Consider the following 16109-nt stretch of genomic DNA (forward strand, 5'->3'; position numbering starts at 1 on the left):
GGTTTATTCTCTGGTTCACTTCATTATTCCCTTTGAAGGACGAGGGAAGAAATTGACATGAAATACAATAAAGAAGAGGAGAACACAGACAGCTGAGACATGGCGTTGAGATGGTTACACCAAATAAATCACTCAATCTCATTTACATATTCATCAGCGTTTACGTGCAGTCTAGGCAATGCAGCATTTGAAGGCAATAGAAAAACGACACGCGTGCCATTCTGTAAGAGAGGATGTATGCAAAGTCAAGGCCATCCATCAAATGAGGTCAGACAATAGAAATGAGTTCTACAGTGTAGCCCCTTTTATTTTGCTTGTCCATAGAAGAGCTTTCTGCGAACAGTGACAGGAGATATTAGGTTCAAGCCAGGGTCCCGGCTAGATCTTGTAATCAGTTCCCCAGCATACTAAAAACGTGCTAAACAGTACAGCATAGAAAAGGTATACAAGAAAAGTCGCCACAGTTTGCAATATGTGGTAACCATGGTGAATGGAATGTATTTTAGTAGCCCTATAAATATCCTCTAGCAAAATGCAAAAATACAGAGAAAAATGACTACCCCCTACAAAACAATCCAACATTTGAACATGAAAGTGTGTTAAAATGTTTTATTGCCACACACTGGATAGGTGCAGTCAGTGAAATGTGCTGTTTTGCCATTTTATTTCTGCCTCTGCTCTTAATTGTCATTCTGCAAGTATGGAGGGATACATAAATATGGATAATCCAATTATTGTCGTCTCCACTCCCCTTTCCAGGATCCTAAATTCAGCATAAGATGTGACAGTGGCAGTGTTGAATGTGACACAATTTGCCATTGTTGTGTGAGGGGAGAGAAGCACAACAGGAAATGGCCCAAAATAGACAGGAAAGCTTCTGAAAAGACAGAAGAGAGCAAAGTCTTTTCCGTTTGGTTCATAAGTTACAGGTAAAATAGTTTTATATTTCATTTTCTTCTTTATATTTTCCAGTAGCAAGAGTTAGTGTTATCCAAACAACAACAAACAAACAAGATTTTTTTTTACTGGAAAATCTAAATAAATCTCCCCCCCAAAATATATATATACAGTGCATTTGGAAAGTATTCAGACCCCTTGACTTTTTCCACATTTCATTAAGTTACAGCTCTGGCTGGGCCACTCAAGGACATTCAGAGACTTGCCCTGAAGCCACTCCTGCGTTGTCTTGGCTGTGTGCTTAGGGTCAATGTCCTGTTGGAAGGTGAACCTTCACCCCAGTCTGAGGTCCTGAACGCTCTGGAGCAGGTTTTCATCAAGGATCCCTCTATACTTTGCACCGTTCATCTTTCCCTCGATCCTGACTAGTCTCCCAGTCCCTGCCGCTGAAAAACATCCCCACAGCATAATACTACCACCACCATGCTTCACCGTAGGGATGGTGCCAAGTTTTCTCCTGACCTGACGCTTGGCATTCAGATCCAATCATTTGAATTTACCACCGGTGGACTAGAAACATCTCAAGGAGGATCAATGGAAACAGGATGCACCTGAGCTGAATTTTGAGTCTCATAGCAAAAGGTCTGAAATAAGTTATTTCTGTATATTTTCTCCAAACCTGTTTTTGATTTGTCATCATGGGGTATTGTGTGTAGATTGAGGAACTTTTTTTTATTTAATACATATTAGAATAAGGCTGTAATGTGGGAAAGTCAAGGGGTCTGAATACTTTCAGAATGCATTGTGTATATATGTCACAGATTTGTTGTTACACAATATTTCTTCAAATTGAAGGCGAATGTATTACAAATAATGAATAGTGAAACTTGCAGTGAAAGGGCTTCTTCAGAACTGTCCATATGTGTCATAATACATAACAGGCTGTTTGTCTCTCTCTCTCTCACACACACACACACACACACAGCATCATCCTTGCTCATTATGTTATATTATATCGACCATCTTGTAGAATACAAAACTTAAAACAACAATTACAGTAATGCATAAATCAATCATAATAAATCAAATGTATGTCATATCATTCCGTGTCAGTCAAATGTCTTCACAACTAGTTGAAAAATGTTATATTTTGCTAGACTTATGACTAAATATGATTTCAAAATAAATCATTATGAAGGTGTCCAAAATGTCCATAAATGTACAGTATAGATCTGTGTAGATCTTTCAAGATGTGATATAACATACGTGGTCAGGATAGTAGTGATACAGGTAAGCTAGGTGCTGATGCTGTAAAACAGCTTTACAACCACCTGTCCTTAGGTTTCTCATGTAGAAATAACGATATAAGACAACAACAGTCTAGACTCCACATGGATAAATATATGAATTATTTAATATATATGGATTATTGCTTTAGTTTACATAATGATTATGATTAGGTTACCTTATCAAACAGTTTATCAAAAAACACCATCTGAAACAAATAGTTGAAAATACAGTGGATGCCAAGCATTTAGTTTACCATTATGAAATACATCAAGTCTTGCAAACCTCCAGACACGCAAAACCATGTTTCTAGTCACAGTCTAGTTTTCAGCCATGGCCCACCATTTGGAAAACACTGGGTTGATACAACATGCTAACAATCTTGATGAAAATAAATTCCCAATTATATCAACCTTCATGTGTCATCTCTCTCTCTCTCTCTATTCCAGAGATTCTAGTCTGACTGATGGAAGCACAGATCCACACACACCCCAATACCACCCTACACAGAATACCTAAGCCTTGTTCTGTTGGAGTAGTAATTCCCCCGACACACTGATCTAAGGTTAGTTTTGCAAGGCACTGATGTAAAGTCTTATTAATAGGTGCTGCGGGCAAAAAGAGAGTGGATCTGGTTGTTCATCTCAGGGAGGAGTGAAGGAGGTGGAAATAGGAGGATGAGATGAGTAGAGGGGTGAGGAGGCTGTGAGTGAGAATTGCAGCCACAGACAAAGACTCCTTTCTATCTGTGTGTGTGTGTGTGTGTGTGGTCGTCTCTGGTGCCATCATTTTTTGGCAGAAGGATACAGAAGCTTAAAACAAATGACAACATACACTACCTGTGAAGCATTTAGCTGCAATTTCTGAGGCTGGTCACTCTAATGAACTTATTGTCTGCAGCAGAGGTAACTCTGGGTCTTCCATTCCTGTGGCGGTCCTCATGAGGGCCAGTTTCATCATATCGCTTGAAGAAACTTACACAGTTCTTGAAATCTTCCATATTGACTGACCTTCATGACTTGAAGTAATGATGGACCTTCATTTCTCTTTGCTTATTTGAGCTGTTCTTGCCATAATATGGACTTGGTCTTTTACCAAATAGGGCCATCTTCTGTATACCACCCCTACCTTGTCACAACACAACTAATTAATGCATTAAGGAAAGAAATTCCACAAATTAACTTTTAACAAGGCACACCTGTTAATTGAAATGCATTGCAGGTGTCTACGTCATGAAGCTGGTTGAGAGAATGCCAAGAGTGTGCCAAGAGTGGCTAATTGGATTTGTTTAACACTTTTTGGTTACTGCATGATTCCATGTGTTATTTCATAGTTTTGTTGTCTTCACTTTTATTCTACAATGTAGTAATGTAGAATAAATAGTAAATAGTAATAATAATGTAATAGTAAAACAAAAAGAAGAAAAACCCTTGAATGATTAGGTATTCTAAAACTGTTGACCCTTATTGTAAGGAAATAAAGCAACAGGACTGTGATTGGCACTACTAAAACCATGACTGTCAATCAACAAATGTAAATCAAACCCACATACTGTACAGGCTGCACAAACCCAATTGCATGTCTGCCACAAAACTTATCTCAATATGTGTTGTGAGGATGACATCACCGACACAACAGCATGAACTTACAGTCAGTGTTAATGTCGTGTTCACTTTGGTTTTCATATTCCCTGCTGAACGCTTGATATATTTCCTGAAGGGCAACAGTTATAAAAGATCATAAAAAATACATTCTCTCTCAGCATGAAAGGGCACTATGACATTTGAAATAGATTATTTTAGAAATCGAAAATGTCTGGGTATATATCTTCCTTCCTACATTACGTTGCAAGGTTAACAATATAAAACATGACGTTAAACAGTGTTGGCAGACCAAGATGTTGTGGTTCTCTTGAAAAGATTTGGTATGTCCCTTAATGATATGTTCAAATAGATACTCTTTCCCCATCTCTGTCTTGTTCTCTCTCTTACCTCTCTCACACATACCCTTCCTCTATCCGTTCCTCTCCCACTATATCCAACTCTCACTCAAACAAACACACTATATCTCGATCTATATCTCTCTCCCCTAACCCTAGGTTTCCACTAGTTACCACAGATACAAAGTCAAAATTGTCTATATCATTAAAAAAAAGTGCTTTTTGGTCTTCATTTAGGGTTAAGTTTAGCCATAAGGTTAGCAGTGTGGTTAAGGTTGAAAATCACATTTTAAGAAGAGAAATTGTAGAAATAGGTGGGGTTTTGACTTTGTGGCTGTAGTAACTAGTGAAGACCCTAGTCTAGGGTCTAGTCGAAAACATCCTCCCTCCCTTTCTTATTCTCACACAAACAATCTCTGTCTTCTGCTCTCCTTCTGCCAGCTCCTCTCCACATCACTGTTCCCATTATCTCTCCCTCTCTCCAGAGGCTTTGTGTGTGTGTGTGTGTGTGTGTCTCTTCTCAAAGCAGGTCGGGGTGTTGTTCAGGCTCCTCTGTGTCTGCTGATCCTTTCCTACAGAGGGAGCTGTTCTCCATCAGCCCATCCTCACTCACACTGATCCTGTACGGAGCTTTTAGCGGGGTGGAGGCTAGCCTGGTGTCTGCTCCCGGGGCCTTCTGCCTGGGCTCAGACGTCCTCGACCTGGGGGGGACCACGTGGTCCTTATGGATAAGGTCTGGGACAGAGAGCTGGAGCTGAATCTGGGTCTGCTCTCCCTCTCTCCTCTCCTCTTTCTCATTCCCTTCCACTCCATCCATCTTACTGCTCCCATTTGTCTCCATCTTCACCTCTTCCTCTTTCCTCTCGCTGTCCAGAGGGTCAGTCAGTCCGGTGAGTGTGTCTCTCCCTCTGTCATTCTCTCCGTCCTGCTCTCCCTTGGGTGGGGTCTGCTCATTGCTGATGAGGGAGGTCTTGTTAGGGGAGGAGAGGAGGGAGTGATCGAGGGTCTCGGGGGGTGTGGTGACGACGGGGTCAGACGAGATCATCATGTCCTGGGTAGTCTTCAGGGTGCGAGGAAGACGCTTTTTTTTACCGGGAGGAGGGGGGTCCAGACGAGGGACGGAGTCCTGAGAGGCATGACTGGAAGGAGAGAGAAGAGGAAGAGACATCCATTACTACTGTAACTTTAACAATAACACATTTTTACATTTGTTCAATCTCTCCCCATCACTTGCTCTCTGTCTAACTGCCCCTCGTTCTCCTCCCCCTTCCCTATGCTGTGGGACTGTGTGTTTATTTTATCAGTGGAATATTTCTCTACCTTTCCCCCATAAATGAGCATATTGTCATGGTGACAACCGTATCATTGCCATAGTGTTAAGGAGTGAGTCACCGCAAAACATACCCGTCATTTATGACTACTCTGTCTAAACATGACCTGACAATTCACATTTCTCAACACATCAGTGTCTAAACACACATCACGTATTTACCAATTCTATGAGTTACGCAGCTGTGAAATGTCTGTCCTGGCTCCGTGTGTCAGGTAGGTGACTGAGTGTCAGTCAAGAGACAGACAGATCAATGACCAGCTACAGCGTAGACGGACAGCTCGTTCTGTCTCTTTAAACTAAGGGAGACCCAAGGGTGAGCGTGCGTGTGTGTGTGCATGCACTGTGTATGATTAACATTAGAAATGAGGCAATTCAACTCTCAAATATGTCTCATTCAGTCTCTGTGTGTGTTTAATCTCAGCTTCTGTCTAACTAACCCTCCTCTTACTCTTCATCACTTATTCACTGCCCCAGTTTGGGAAAAATTCAGATGAATCATTTAAACATCTTTGACTCAACGGTTATGGTCTTTTATATGGGGTGAGAGGATGACTACTATTTCCCAGCTTAAATCGTTCCACTTTAGAGAAAATAATACAATATTGGTTTTTAGAAATAACTAGCGGTCTCTCAGTTTTACTCTTTGGATAAAACCAATATTGGATTGAATCTCCAAGGCACAGTGTCTGAAAGCTGGGTTATAACTATTGGGCCCAGACATGTGGCGGACGTGAATATTGTATAACTGTTTGTGAGTATGGGTGATCTGCAAATGTTTGTGTGTTTGTGGTTGTGTGTGGGTTTTACTGTATCCCTCCTGTGTGTGTGTGTGTGTGTGTCTTTTAGTGTACACCTCCTCACCTTTAGGCAGTAGTCGTGTGTGTGTGTGTGTGTACTGTATTGTGTATCCCTCCTTACCTATAGGCAGTAGTTCGCTGGGTCATCTCCTCCATATTGCTCCAGACTGCTCCTACATTCTTGTTGATCTCAGTGACGCCGATGTCTCCTATATGACTGGGCTCTTTCCTTCGTAGCAGGTCATTGACCTTTGCCCCCACAGCCTTGCCCAGGTTCAGGGCGTTCTTCAGCCTCTGCTGACCTCCATTGGTAGTGGTGGAGGAGGGGGCCTCGACAGGGCTGCTACCCAGGGCAGGGTTAGCTGTGACCAGGGAGTGACGGGCAGAGGCCTGGGTCAACCTGGAGGCCTGGAGCCCCTGGCCTGGAGCTCTGGAGGCGTTGGAGTTCTCAAACATACTGTGGTCTACTGGAGAGAGGAAGGGAGGGGGAGGGAGAGCATGTAAGATATAAGTGAGGGTATTGTGAGGGCACATTCAATCAAGGTATTTTTTGTTTTACGCAAGGATGCATTACAGGCACCATGGAATGTTCCAGATATAAATGGAATGTATAGACATTTCACGTGACCTGGAGCAAAAGACAACTACTGACGTTTCATTTCAAACTGCATGTTTGTGCAACACTGTACAACATTGAAGAATGTTGCAACATCAAAAACATGTCAAAGTATGGTTTATAGGGAGTCCGTGTAGAAAGAAAGAGCATATGGAGTCCCACAAGGCACAGTGTTACAACTGCTCAATATGGATGCAACACGTTACACAATCATCAACAAGTCATGATGGAAGCAAGGGACATGACACATGCACATAACCACATCCATCAATCACAATGAAGTTGAAAATAGACCACAGTGCATTGCAGGATGGGTAAATGCACAAAGGAGCGGTTTGTTGTCAGTCCACATAGTACAATAATAGATTGTCTTACCTCGTGGAGAAAATAGTTTCTCGGAAGGCATTAGTAAGACACAACAAGTTAATAGATTTCGGGAACACTTTATCCGGATAGCCCATCTGTAAATCCTCTACAGACGATCAGTAACATTTCAATCTCCTAACCCTAACTTTAAGGTAACCCTTACCCCAACCCTTATTCCTAACCTTAGCAAGCAGTTGCTTATCAACAGATAGTTTGTTGATAGTATGACCATCTGTAATATGACCAAGGCATTAACGGGCACTTCAGGGGGACAAATAGACTTTACGGCTAAATGCCAGGTTTAGCTGTAACTCTAAAAGCTAACATCTCTGGACAGACATATGGAAAGGAACATCTTCATTAATAACTCTAGAAAAAGAGCAGTGAGACAGCACAGCACAGGTGCTCTTGACTTGACTTTGTGTTGCTTCGGCAATTCAGACTATTTCAAAGACATGGGCAGCCACAGAGATTTTCAAATCCATTAGTGTGAGTCTTTGGAGATACAGCTAATATAATTCTGGAGTGATGGGAGGGTGTTTGAAGGAGGGAGAGAGAGCAGACATCTAGGTGCTTATTCACACAAACACAGATATCCTTTCACTGTTAGAGGCCTGCCAGGGGGAAGGATTCTCTGTAGTCTGACCAAAGAGGAGGGCTATTAGGAAGATCAGATTGAACAGAAAATCACTCTGTGTTCAGTGTGTGTTTGGATGTGAGTGTGTGTGTGTGACAGCTCTCAGATAGGCTAGAAACGCAGTTCCCATACTTCTCTTAGCTAGACTCCCTGTCAGAAGGCTTCATAATGGTAGTGTTTTGAGTATTGGTGGTCATGATAATGAATAGCACAAACACAGTCAGACTTCAGACTAAATCCTCCATTACACATTCCCTCCCCATGTTAGGCCCTGGAGTTTGTTTGTCTACGCCTGAGGCTGAGACTGGCCCTGTACTATAATACCTACCGGTCTCCCTCTCTCAATTACAGCCCAGCCTTAGGGATTGTTGCCATGTTAATTACAATTGTTAATTAAAACAGAAGCGTTTTTTTCTGCAAGTGGAGAGAAGGTTAAACATACAGGAACGAAATTCAGAAAACACGAAAGAATGATAATTAAATGAAAGAACGATAATTAAGTGAAAGTGACTGAATTCTAGAAAGACAATCAGCTGTTAAGATAGTGCAGTGTCACAGCACAGAAACCAGGTAGAGGAGGAGTACGGAAAGAAAGAAAGAAAGAAAGAAAGAAAGAGAGAGAGAGAAGGTTAGAAAGGAGACGTTTATTGAGCAAAAGCAAGGTCAGCGACAGACTGAGATTCAGAGTAAGTGCACGTTCACTCCCACACATATACAGTACAGTGTACCGGTTTTCTCTTTACAACAGTTCAGGGAAGGACATGATGAAATGAAATAGGTTTTGCATCAGAACAAAAGACCCGAGATAACAGAACATAGAGAAGTCACACTATTGAGATGCACCTACAGCCTAATGAAACCGTAGTCACAGGACTAGGAAACAAAGTCAGGTCAAGTTTGGAACTTAGAATCATAGGATCCTATATCTGACAACAGGCTAGTTTGGAGATACTGGACTTCAGTGTAACAGTCCAGTTGGTTTATACTCTGTCATTCAATCTTTCATTTAAACTTCTATTTCAAGTCTAGTTAAAAATTGTATCTCCAGTGTCACATAATTGGCTGTATTATTAACATATACCCTTAGAGAGAATGTCCATGACAATAGCAGAACTTCTACATTGTTAGTCAGAGGACCCTTACATCAACCTTACAGGCTGCTCTATCTAGATAGACTCAACTTTCCCCTTCATCTAATGAAAAGCTTTAGACATTGTTCTCAGCTGTGAGTAACCCACTTCTGTCAGAGTGACTAGAACACACACACACACACACCACACACACACACACACACACACACACACACACAGTGAAATCTGCAGTGGGTGAGACATGGGCTGTTAGTCAGACAACAGCAGCCTTCCTTACAGAAATGTTGTTGTAACTGTCAGACAGGAGGTGAGTAGCAGACAATCACAGGGCAGAGTGGAGGAGAGTACGAGATAACGTACCACAGGGCAGAGTGGAGGAGAGTACGAGATAACGTACCACAGGGCAGAGTGGAGGAGAGTATGAGATAACGTACCACAGGGCAGAGTGGAGGAGAGTACGAGACAACGTACCACAGGGCTGAGTGGAGGAGAGCACGAGACAACGTACCACAGGGCTGAGTGGAGGAGAGCACGAGACAACGTACCACAGGGCTGAGTGGAGGAGAGCACGAGACAACGTACCACAGGGCAGAGTAGATCATCGTTCTGACAAATGGAGAGCAGAGAACCTAACCTAGCAGAGTCCATTACCACTGATACGCAAATGAGTCTAGCGCTCAACATTTAACGTTTAGCGCCTGGCCTAGCGCACAACGACAAGACCATTTGATGTGTGTGTGTGTGGTGAGAGAAGACCAATCAGTCTTCAGTGGTCGTGTGGTTATTTAGCATGTTAGAAGAGCCTCCCTGTGATGACAGATTAGCCTTTAATCTACATGAGTGAGGCTTGTCTAAGTAGGGCCAAAAAGCCTCATAGTGTGTTTGTGTGTGTGATGACAGGATGTTCTATTAGGAGCTATGATATGAAACTACATTTAAAGGGATAATTCACAATTTTTTCAACTAAGCCATTTTTCTACTTATCCAAAGTCAGGCGAACTAATGGATACCATTTTTATGTCTATGTGCAGTTTGATGGAAGTTGAAGGACATTTTTGTCTACAGGAGCAGCTAGCTAGCAGCTAATCCTGTAGACTTCCAGTCATTGCACCGTCGCTATTAAGCAATGGCCCCAGAAGCTACCTTCAACTTCCTTCAAACTGCACGGAAAGACAGGAACAAAAACATATTACAACTACAAAGCATATTGCATGTAATAGTTACATGACCTGTAGCATGTTCAAGCAAGTTAATGTTTCTGACATTTTCGGACTACTAAACTACTATTTATTTATAACCGAAGAGATGTACAGCAAGTTGCAAAGACAACAGAAGTTGCCTCCACTATTCCAGCACAATTTCAACTTCAACTTTTCAACATCATCAAATCACCTATGCCTAGACTAATACGGTGACAACTAGCAGATACCAAAAACAATTTAGTCCAATCAATGTAAGCTAAATATGATGTGGCTGTCCATGGTTCTGATTTGTGTGTGTGTGTGTGTGTGTGTGTGTGTGTGTGTGTGTGTGTGTGTGTGTGTGTGCAAGTGGAAAAAACATGTTGACTCACCCTACTTGTAGAGAAATGCCAATGCCATCGTCCTCTCTTTCACACAGTACACTTTTAAATTTTTTGTTGTCCTAAGCTACCTGGCTAAAATGCTTGCTCACTAGCCTAACTTCCTTTCATGGGCAACGCTAGCTAGTTAACATTAGCCTTCTACATCTAGCTACATATTGAACTTCCATCCTCTCAGTCCAGGGAGAAATGTATGCATTTATGGTTGGATCTGAATTGCCGTTTTAATCATTGGCTAGTACGGAGAATCAAGCAAAACCACAAGTCCAAATCCCTATCTCCATCCATTGCTAATAGGAAAGGGACAATTTTAGCTAGCTAGCTAGAGTCCGTAGGACCACGACACAACAAGATGCAATAATTCAAGTTGTTTCTGTCAATTACGTATTTCTCTTGATGCGTTGTGATAGGAGTGAATCCAAATCCAAACTGGCTTCCCTTCTAAATGTATTGGGGTGCACCAGGACTATTCACAGTTGAGCTCTCTCAGTTTAGCTCAACGCTGATTGGCTATTATTTTATACTTTTTTTTAATCAAGAGAGGCCAAATGCTCGCTGGCTTCCCTTGGATTCAATGCTACGGGGCGGCAACAATTTCATGCTTTTTATGATCAGACCGCATCAGATAAATGGCCTACACATGCAGAGACATGCAGAGACAGAGGGCACTATTTCGCTCGCTCAGATTCTTTCTCCAGTTCAGCTTCTTGCGGGTTGAAGAAAAATTATGAAAACACAGAGACGAAAGATAAATTATTTCTGTTTTTCTTGGTGTATTTTTTGGGGGGGAAGCCTGGCTTCCCTTGGCATCCTTGACAAATTATATATGAGTTAATCTAACTCTGGGTCACTTAACGAGAGTGAATGCTGGGTGGGAAATTAAATTTAACGAGCTCACGAGTGGTGATTAATTTCCTTCACTGACTGTTCAAAAGTAAAGCAGTGTGTGCACTAACCGGAGATTAACGGAAAATTAGGTACTTAAATAAAATAGGCTAAACATTTAAAGGGTCAGATGAACTCGTGGATACCATTTTTATGTCTCTGTGTCCAGTATGAAGGAAGTTAAAGGTACAGTATTTTTGTGAGCCAATGCTAACTAGCTAGCGTTAGCACAATGACTGAAAGCATGCAGATACAGTTGGCAACTTCCTTCAAACTGCACTCAGAGACATTGTATCCACCAATTCTTCTGACTCTGGGAAAGTAGATAAAGGACCTCATTGACAAAATAATGGTATCCCTTTAAGATCAGTTACAAGTCTAACTTTGGAGACAGACATGTCCCAGAAAGTGAGATCTCCTGTTCTCCTGACTCAGAGAACAGTAAGGCCAAACATCTATAATTCACACACCCTTGTTTTTTAAATATGAATCATTAAAATAATGGGGTTTTGACAGTGGGTGGGGAATGAATCATTTAAATCCTGTACACTACGGTAGCTGGAGGGAGTCTGAGAGCAATAGTGTTAATTCTCTAACCCCCCACTGAGTCATACGCCGCCCTGCTTCCTGTCTCCTGTGGCTTGTACCGGGAGGTCAGAGCGCAAAGGTTAGACCAAGAACTGCAGGGGTTGATGGGATTAAGTGTTCTCCTCCTGTCCCGACAGACTACAGCTCTGATCTATGACCTCAGAACAAGGCTTTAACAGCCTATTAGCCAACACCCCCCTAACCATACCCAATGCCCCTCACATCATTCTCCACCCCAACAACTCCCTCATCTTCCTCACCCAGCAACCCGCAACCCAGCTCTGTCCTTGGGCCCCTAGTAAAGTGTTTTTAAATGACGGGACTGTAAAGGGCCAGTGTGTTTACGTGTGTGTGAGTGGCCTGAATGGAAAGAGCACAAAAGAGCAAGAGAAAATAGTACAGGGGGAGAGGATGGGTAGAGCAGGGAGGATGACAGGACAGGTTGTATTCAGGTTGGGAGGAGTGCAGAGGAGAGAAATTAGGAAATGAGGAGAGGAAGAGAGGAGAGGTTGTCGCAGACGATTTTGTCATTCCCATCCATATCAAAGAGCTCCAATCAATATTTAATCTAGCAATTTGCCACACCACTGTCTGTCTGGCCCTCCAAGACCCTGCTCTGTGTGTGTGTGTGTGTGTGTGTGTGTGTGTGTGTGTGTGTGTGTGTGTGTGATATATCCCTGAGTCAGCAGTAGATGCATGGTGTGTGAACAGTGAGACCGATTCAAGACCAAGACCGGAGCAAATCGAGTCCAAGTTAAGACAAAAAAAGCGAGTCAAGACTGAAACTGGGAGAGGGTCGAGGGGTCCGAGACCAAGTCAAGACCAAGACCAGAAAAATGTGGGTCCAATTCAAGACTATGGTTGTAAACGTGTTAAAAATGCCCAGTATATCTGTGGTCATGTTTCAGAACAACATATGGATTCTTTAGACATTTAGAATGGTGAGAAAATACATGCTGATAGAAAATAGAGCCACTCTACAAATTATTACTAACCCCAAAAAGTCCATAATATATTCAGCTTTGTATAATACACTCATGAAAAACGATTATAATTCTCATAGTGACTCAGGAGTAACATTAAAGAAGAAAAATATGCCTTGCCAACATTTGACAACTATACAGAAAACCCTCAAAATGCTTACATAAGTAAATTAAATCAATGATGAGAGAATAGTGAGATTAACGGCATTATTGTTCTAAGTGCAGATATGTATTATAGGTAATGCATGTGTAGTGGACTCTTAGAATGCTACAGACTTTGTGGCGCAGCAGAAACATCAGCGTACCCAAATCCAGAGGTTGTGAGTTAAAATCCCAGATGGGGTCATATTGAAAAGTCAGTGCTAACTGATCATGTTGAATGTAAAGATTGTCAGTGATGAACGATTTTGACACTATTTTACCTTAAAACCCCCATTCCATTTCATTACTTCCCTTACAAGAGAAACATGAAATTTGCAGTTTTCACATGTTGAGCTGAAATTCTCATGTGAAAAAAAAAGAGAAATGTGGGTTGTTCAGTTGTTCAGTTGTGAACATGTGTTCAATATATAGTTCACATGTTAACATCACCTTTCACAAGGGAGGAGAATAAAATGTTTTCACCTCACATGTGAATTGTAGATCCCCATGTGGAATTTCATTTTCACATGTGAAACTTAAATTTGCACTTTTACATTTGAAAAATGTTTGCATATGAAAATTGAACTCATGTGAAAATCAAATTTGCAATTTCACATGTGGAATCATTTCAAATGTTGTCACGTGTAGTTTCATGGTATTACATGTTGAAAATATCCATCCCCATGTTGTCACAATTATTTAACGAGATCACGTTTTCATATATGCTCAAATGTTTTCACGTGTCGTTTCATGTTATCACATGTTGCTTTTACATGTGGTCACATGCTATCACAATAACTTCACATAAGATCACATGTGAAATTCATGTGGTTTTCCCGTAAGTGACATGCACAAACACACACACCAAAAACATCCAAAACCTACTGTTGAGGTTTGCAGAGGCCAACTAGAATGTGTTGGAGATGACAGGAGCTGTAGAACCAGGGTTCCCAGATCACGACACACACACACACACACACACACACACACACACACACACACACACCTGTCAGCTGTGAGATTAATGACTGTGTCAGCACCCAAACAGAAAAGAAAAACCTCAGGAGCACAATAATGAGTCCTCTAACCTCCAGATGAATGAACGTTTTGAATCCTGATACAGCACATGCACTTCCAACAATGAAACTCTCCTCGAACCTGACATAGCACACACACTTCCAACAAAGGAACTCTGCTGAAAGTGAGCACGAATAGCGATGACTACCTCTTCGTTTTCATGCGTAGGCTGACACACGCATGTGCATAAGCAAGCACAAACAAACACCCACCCACGCACACACACAGACCCACCAGAAATCCTCTTTATCTGCAGACACGGTTGGGCTAAGGCATTTTGACTAGATTTAAATGATGATGTGAGAAGATGCAGGGAGCTCAGAACAACATCGTAAACAATATGGTAAACATCTCTGTAAACAGTAAACACCAACAGCAGCCAAATATCAGAACTGAAAACCAAAATCCTGTTAGTCTCATCCTTCACTCCATTTCTCTTCCTGCCTCTCTCCAACACTTTTCCCAACATCTATTCCATGTTGGTTCAAAGTCATTTCATTGAAATTACGTGGAAACAATGAGTGTATTCCCAGGGGGATCCCTCTTCCTCCTCTCTGCCTGGCTCTCTCTCGTTCCCCCTCTCCCCATCCCTGACAGTGTGGGTTCTTGTTTCCTTTGAGGCTGCAGTGACAGCCTGTTACCTCTGCTACGCTTCTCTAGAAGGGCTTCAATGCTGCCAGGTAGGGTTTGTGTGAAAGAGAGAGGGACAGGGACAGCATCTTCTCTTTCATCATTCCAGAAATACCAAGTCAGTGTCACTAAAACCCTACACACACACACACACACACACAGTTAGAAGCACAAATGGAATGGCCACCCCATCCGTCTGCCAATAACATCCACAGCTGTGTGTGCATGCGAGAGTGTGTGTCCGTGCATGCTCTCTTGTCAATTCCATAGCAGCCTGCTCAGTCTCCTTGGGTGACCCACGCTCCGTTAACCACAGAGCTAGGAGTTTGGCTTTATTTAGCATTGCCACGAGGCCACTGTGTGTGACAGTGACGTTGATGACTGTGGTGCTGTTGTGGTGGCCGGGAGCGCAGGGACAGAAAGACAAGGACACCAGGCCTTGATCTTAACATTTCAAACTCCTTTCGGTGTCACTGTGACCTCTGGGACCTGTCCCCGTCCCTGCAGCCCCACGTGATGTCTCTCAGAACCCTGTCATTTCTTCTGTCACCGGGAGAATCCATCATACTGTCAGAGGGATAGGGAGTCAGAAGAACCTTCAATCTATGAAGAGTCACACAAACTTTTCTAACCAACTGACTTTGCTTTATATTTCACAGTGGCAGGGCTGTGTTTGATAGGGTGTGTGTGTGTGTGTTGATAGGGTGTGTGTGTGTGTGTGTTGATAGGGTGTCTGAGTGTGTATGGCAGTTTTCACAGTGCATATAAAACTTCATTAGAGCATCTGTCTAAATATTAAACAAAGAATCAGTAAGGTGTGTGTGTGCGTGTGTGTTTTAGTCAGGGTGGGTGATGAGTCCTTATTGGTAGATTAAGCATGGAAACGTGACTAGGTTTCAGAATGGAGATAATTCATTCCGGTCCGGAGCCAATCGCTCTTATAAATCATCAATATGTCCTTCAGCAGGGAAGAAACGGAGAGGAGTGGATAAGAGGGGAGGAAGAGAGTAAAGAAGGAGGATGAAAAGAGTCTACATAGGGAGTGTTTATCCCAGAGGGTTGTGTGTGGGGATCTAGAGAGGAGGAGGCCAAATGCTGTTGTGTGGGTGACTGAGGAAGTGGAACAGCTGGATCTTAACGAACCAACGAACGAGAGAGAGAGAGAGAGAGAGAGAGAGAGAGAGAATGTGTACACAGTATGTTCTGCCCCCTCCTTTTTTCTAATTAACTCTCTCTCTGTATTTCTCTCTCCCTCACCGA

At 42.3% G+C, this 16109-nt stretch overlaps 1 protein-coding gene across 1 annotated transcript in view; it reads right to left on the reverse strand.

Annotated features, from left to right (window-relative positions):
- Positions 1-2294: 2294 nt before the first annotated feature.
- Positions 2295-16109, reverse strand: part of LOC115145159 (carboxyl-terminal PDZ ligand of neuronal nitric oxide synthase protein-like) — a 249689-nt gene continuing 235874 nt past the window's right edge. Inside the window, exons 11-12 of the mRNA XM_029686485.2 lie at positions 6375-6720; positions 2295-5262 (exon numbers count right to left, since the gene is read on the reverse strand). Of these exons, the coding sequence (XP_029542345.1) occupies positions 4644-5262; positions 6375-6720 (965 nt within the window). The 3' untranslated portion in view covers positions 2295-4643. The remainder of the gene's footprint in view (positions 5263-6374; positions 6721-16109) is intronic.

The sequence above is a fragment of the Oncorhynchus nerka genome, linkage group LG17, assembly GCF_034236695.1.
Source record: "Oncorhynchus nerka isolate Pitt River linkage group LG17, Oner_Uvic_2.0, whole genome shotgun sequence".
Lineage (NCBI taxonomy): Eukaryota > Metazoa > Chordata > Actinopteri > Salmoniformes > Salmonidae > Oncorhynchus > Oncorhynchus nerka.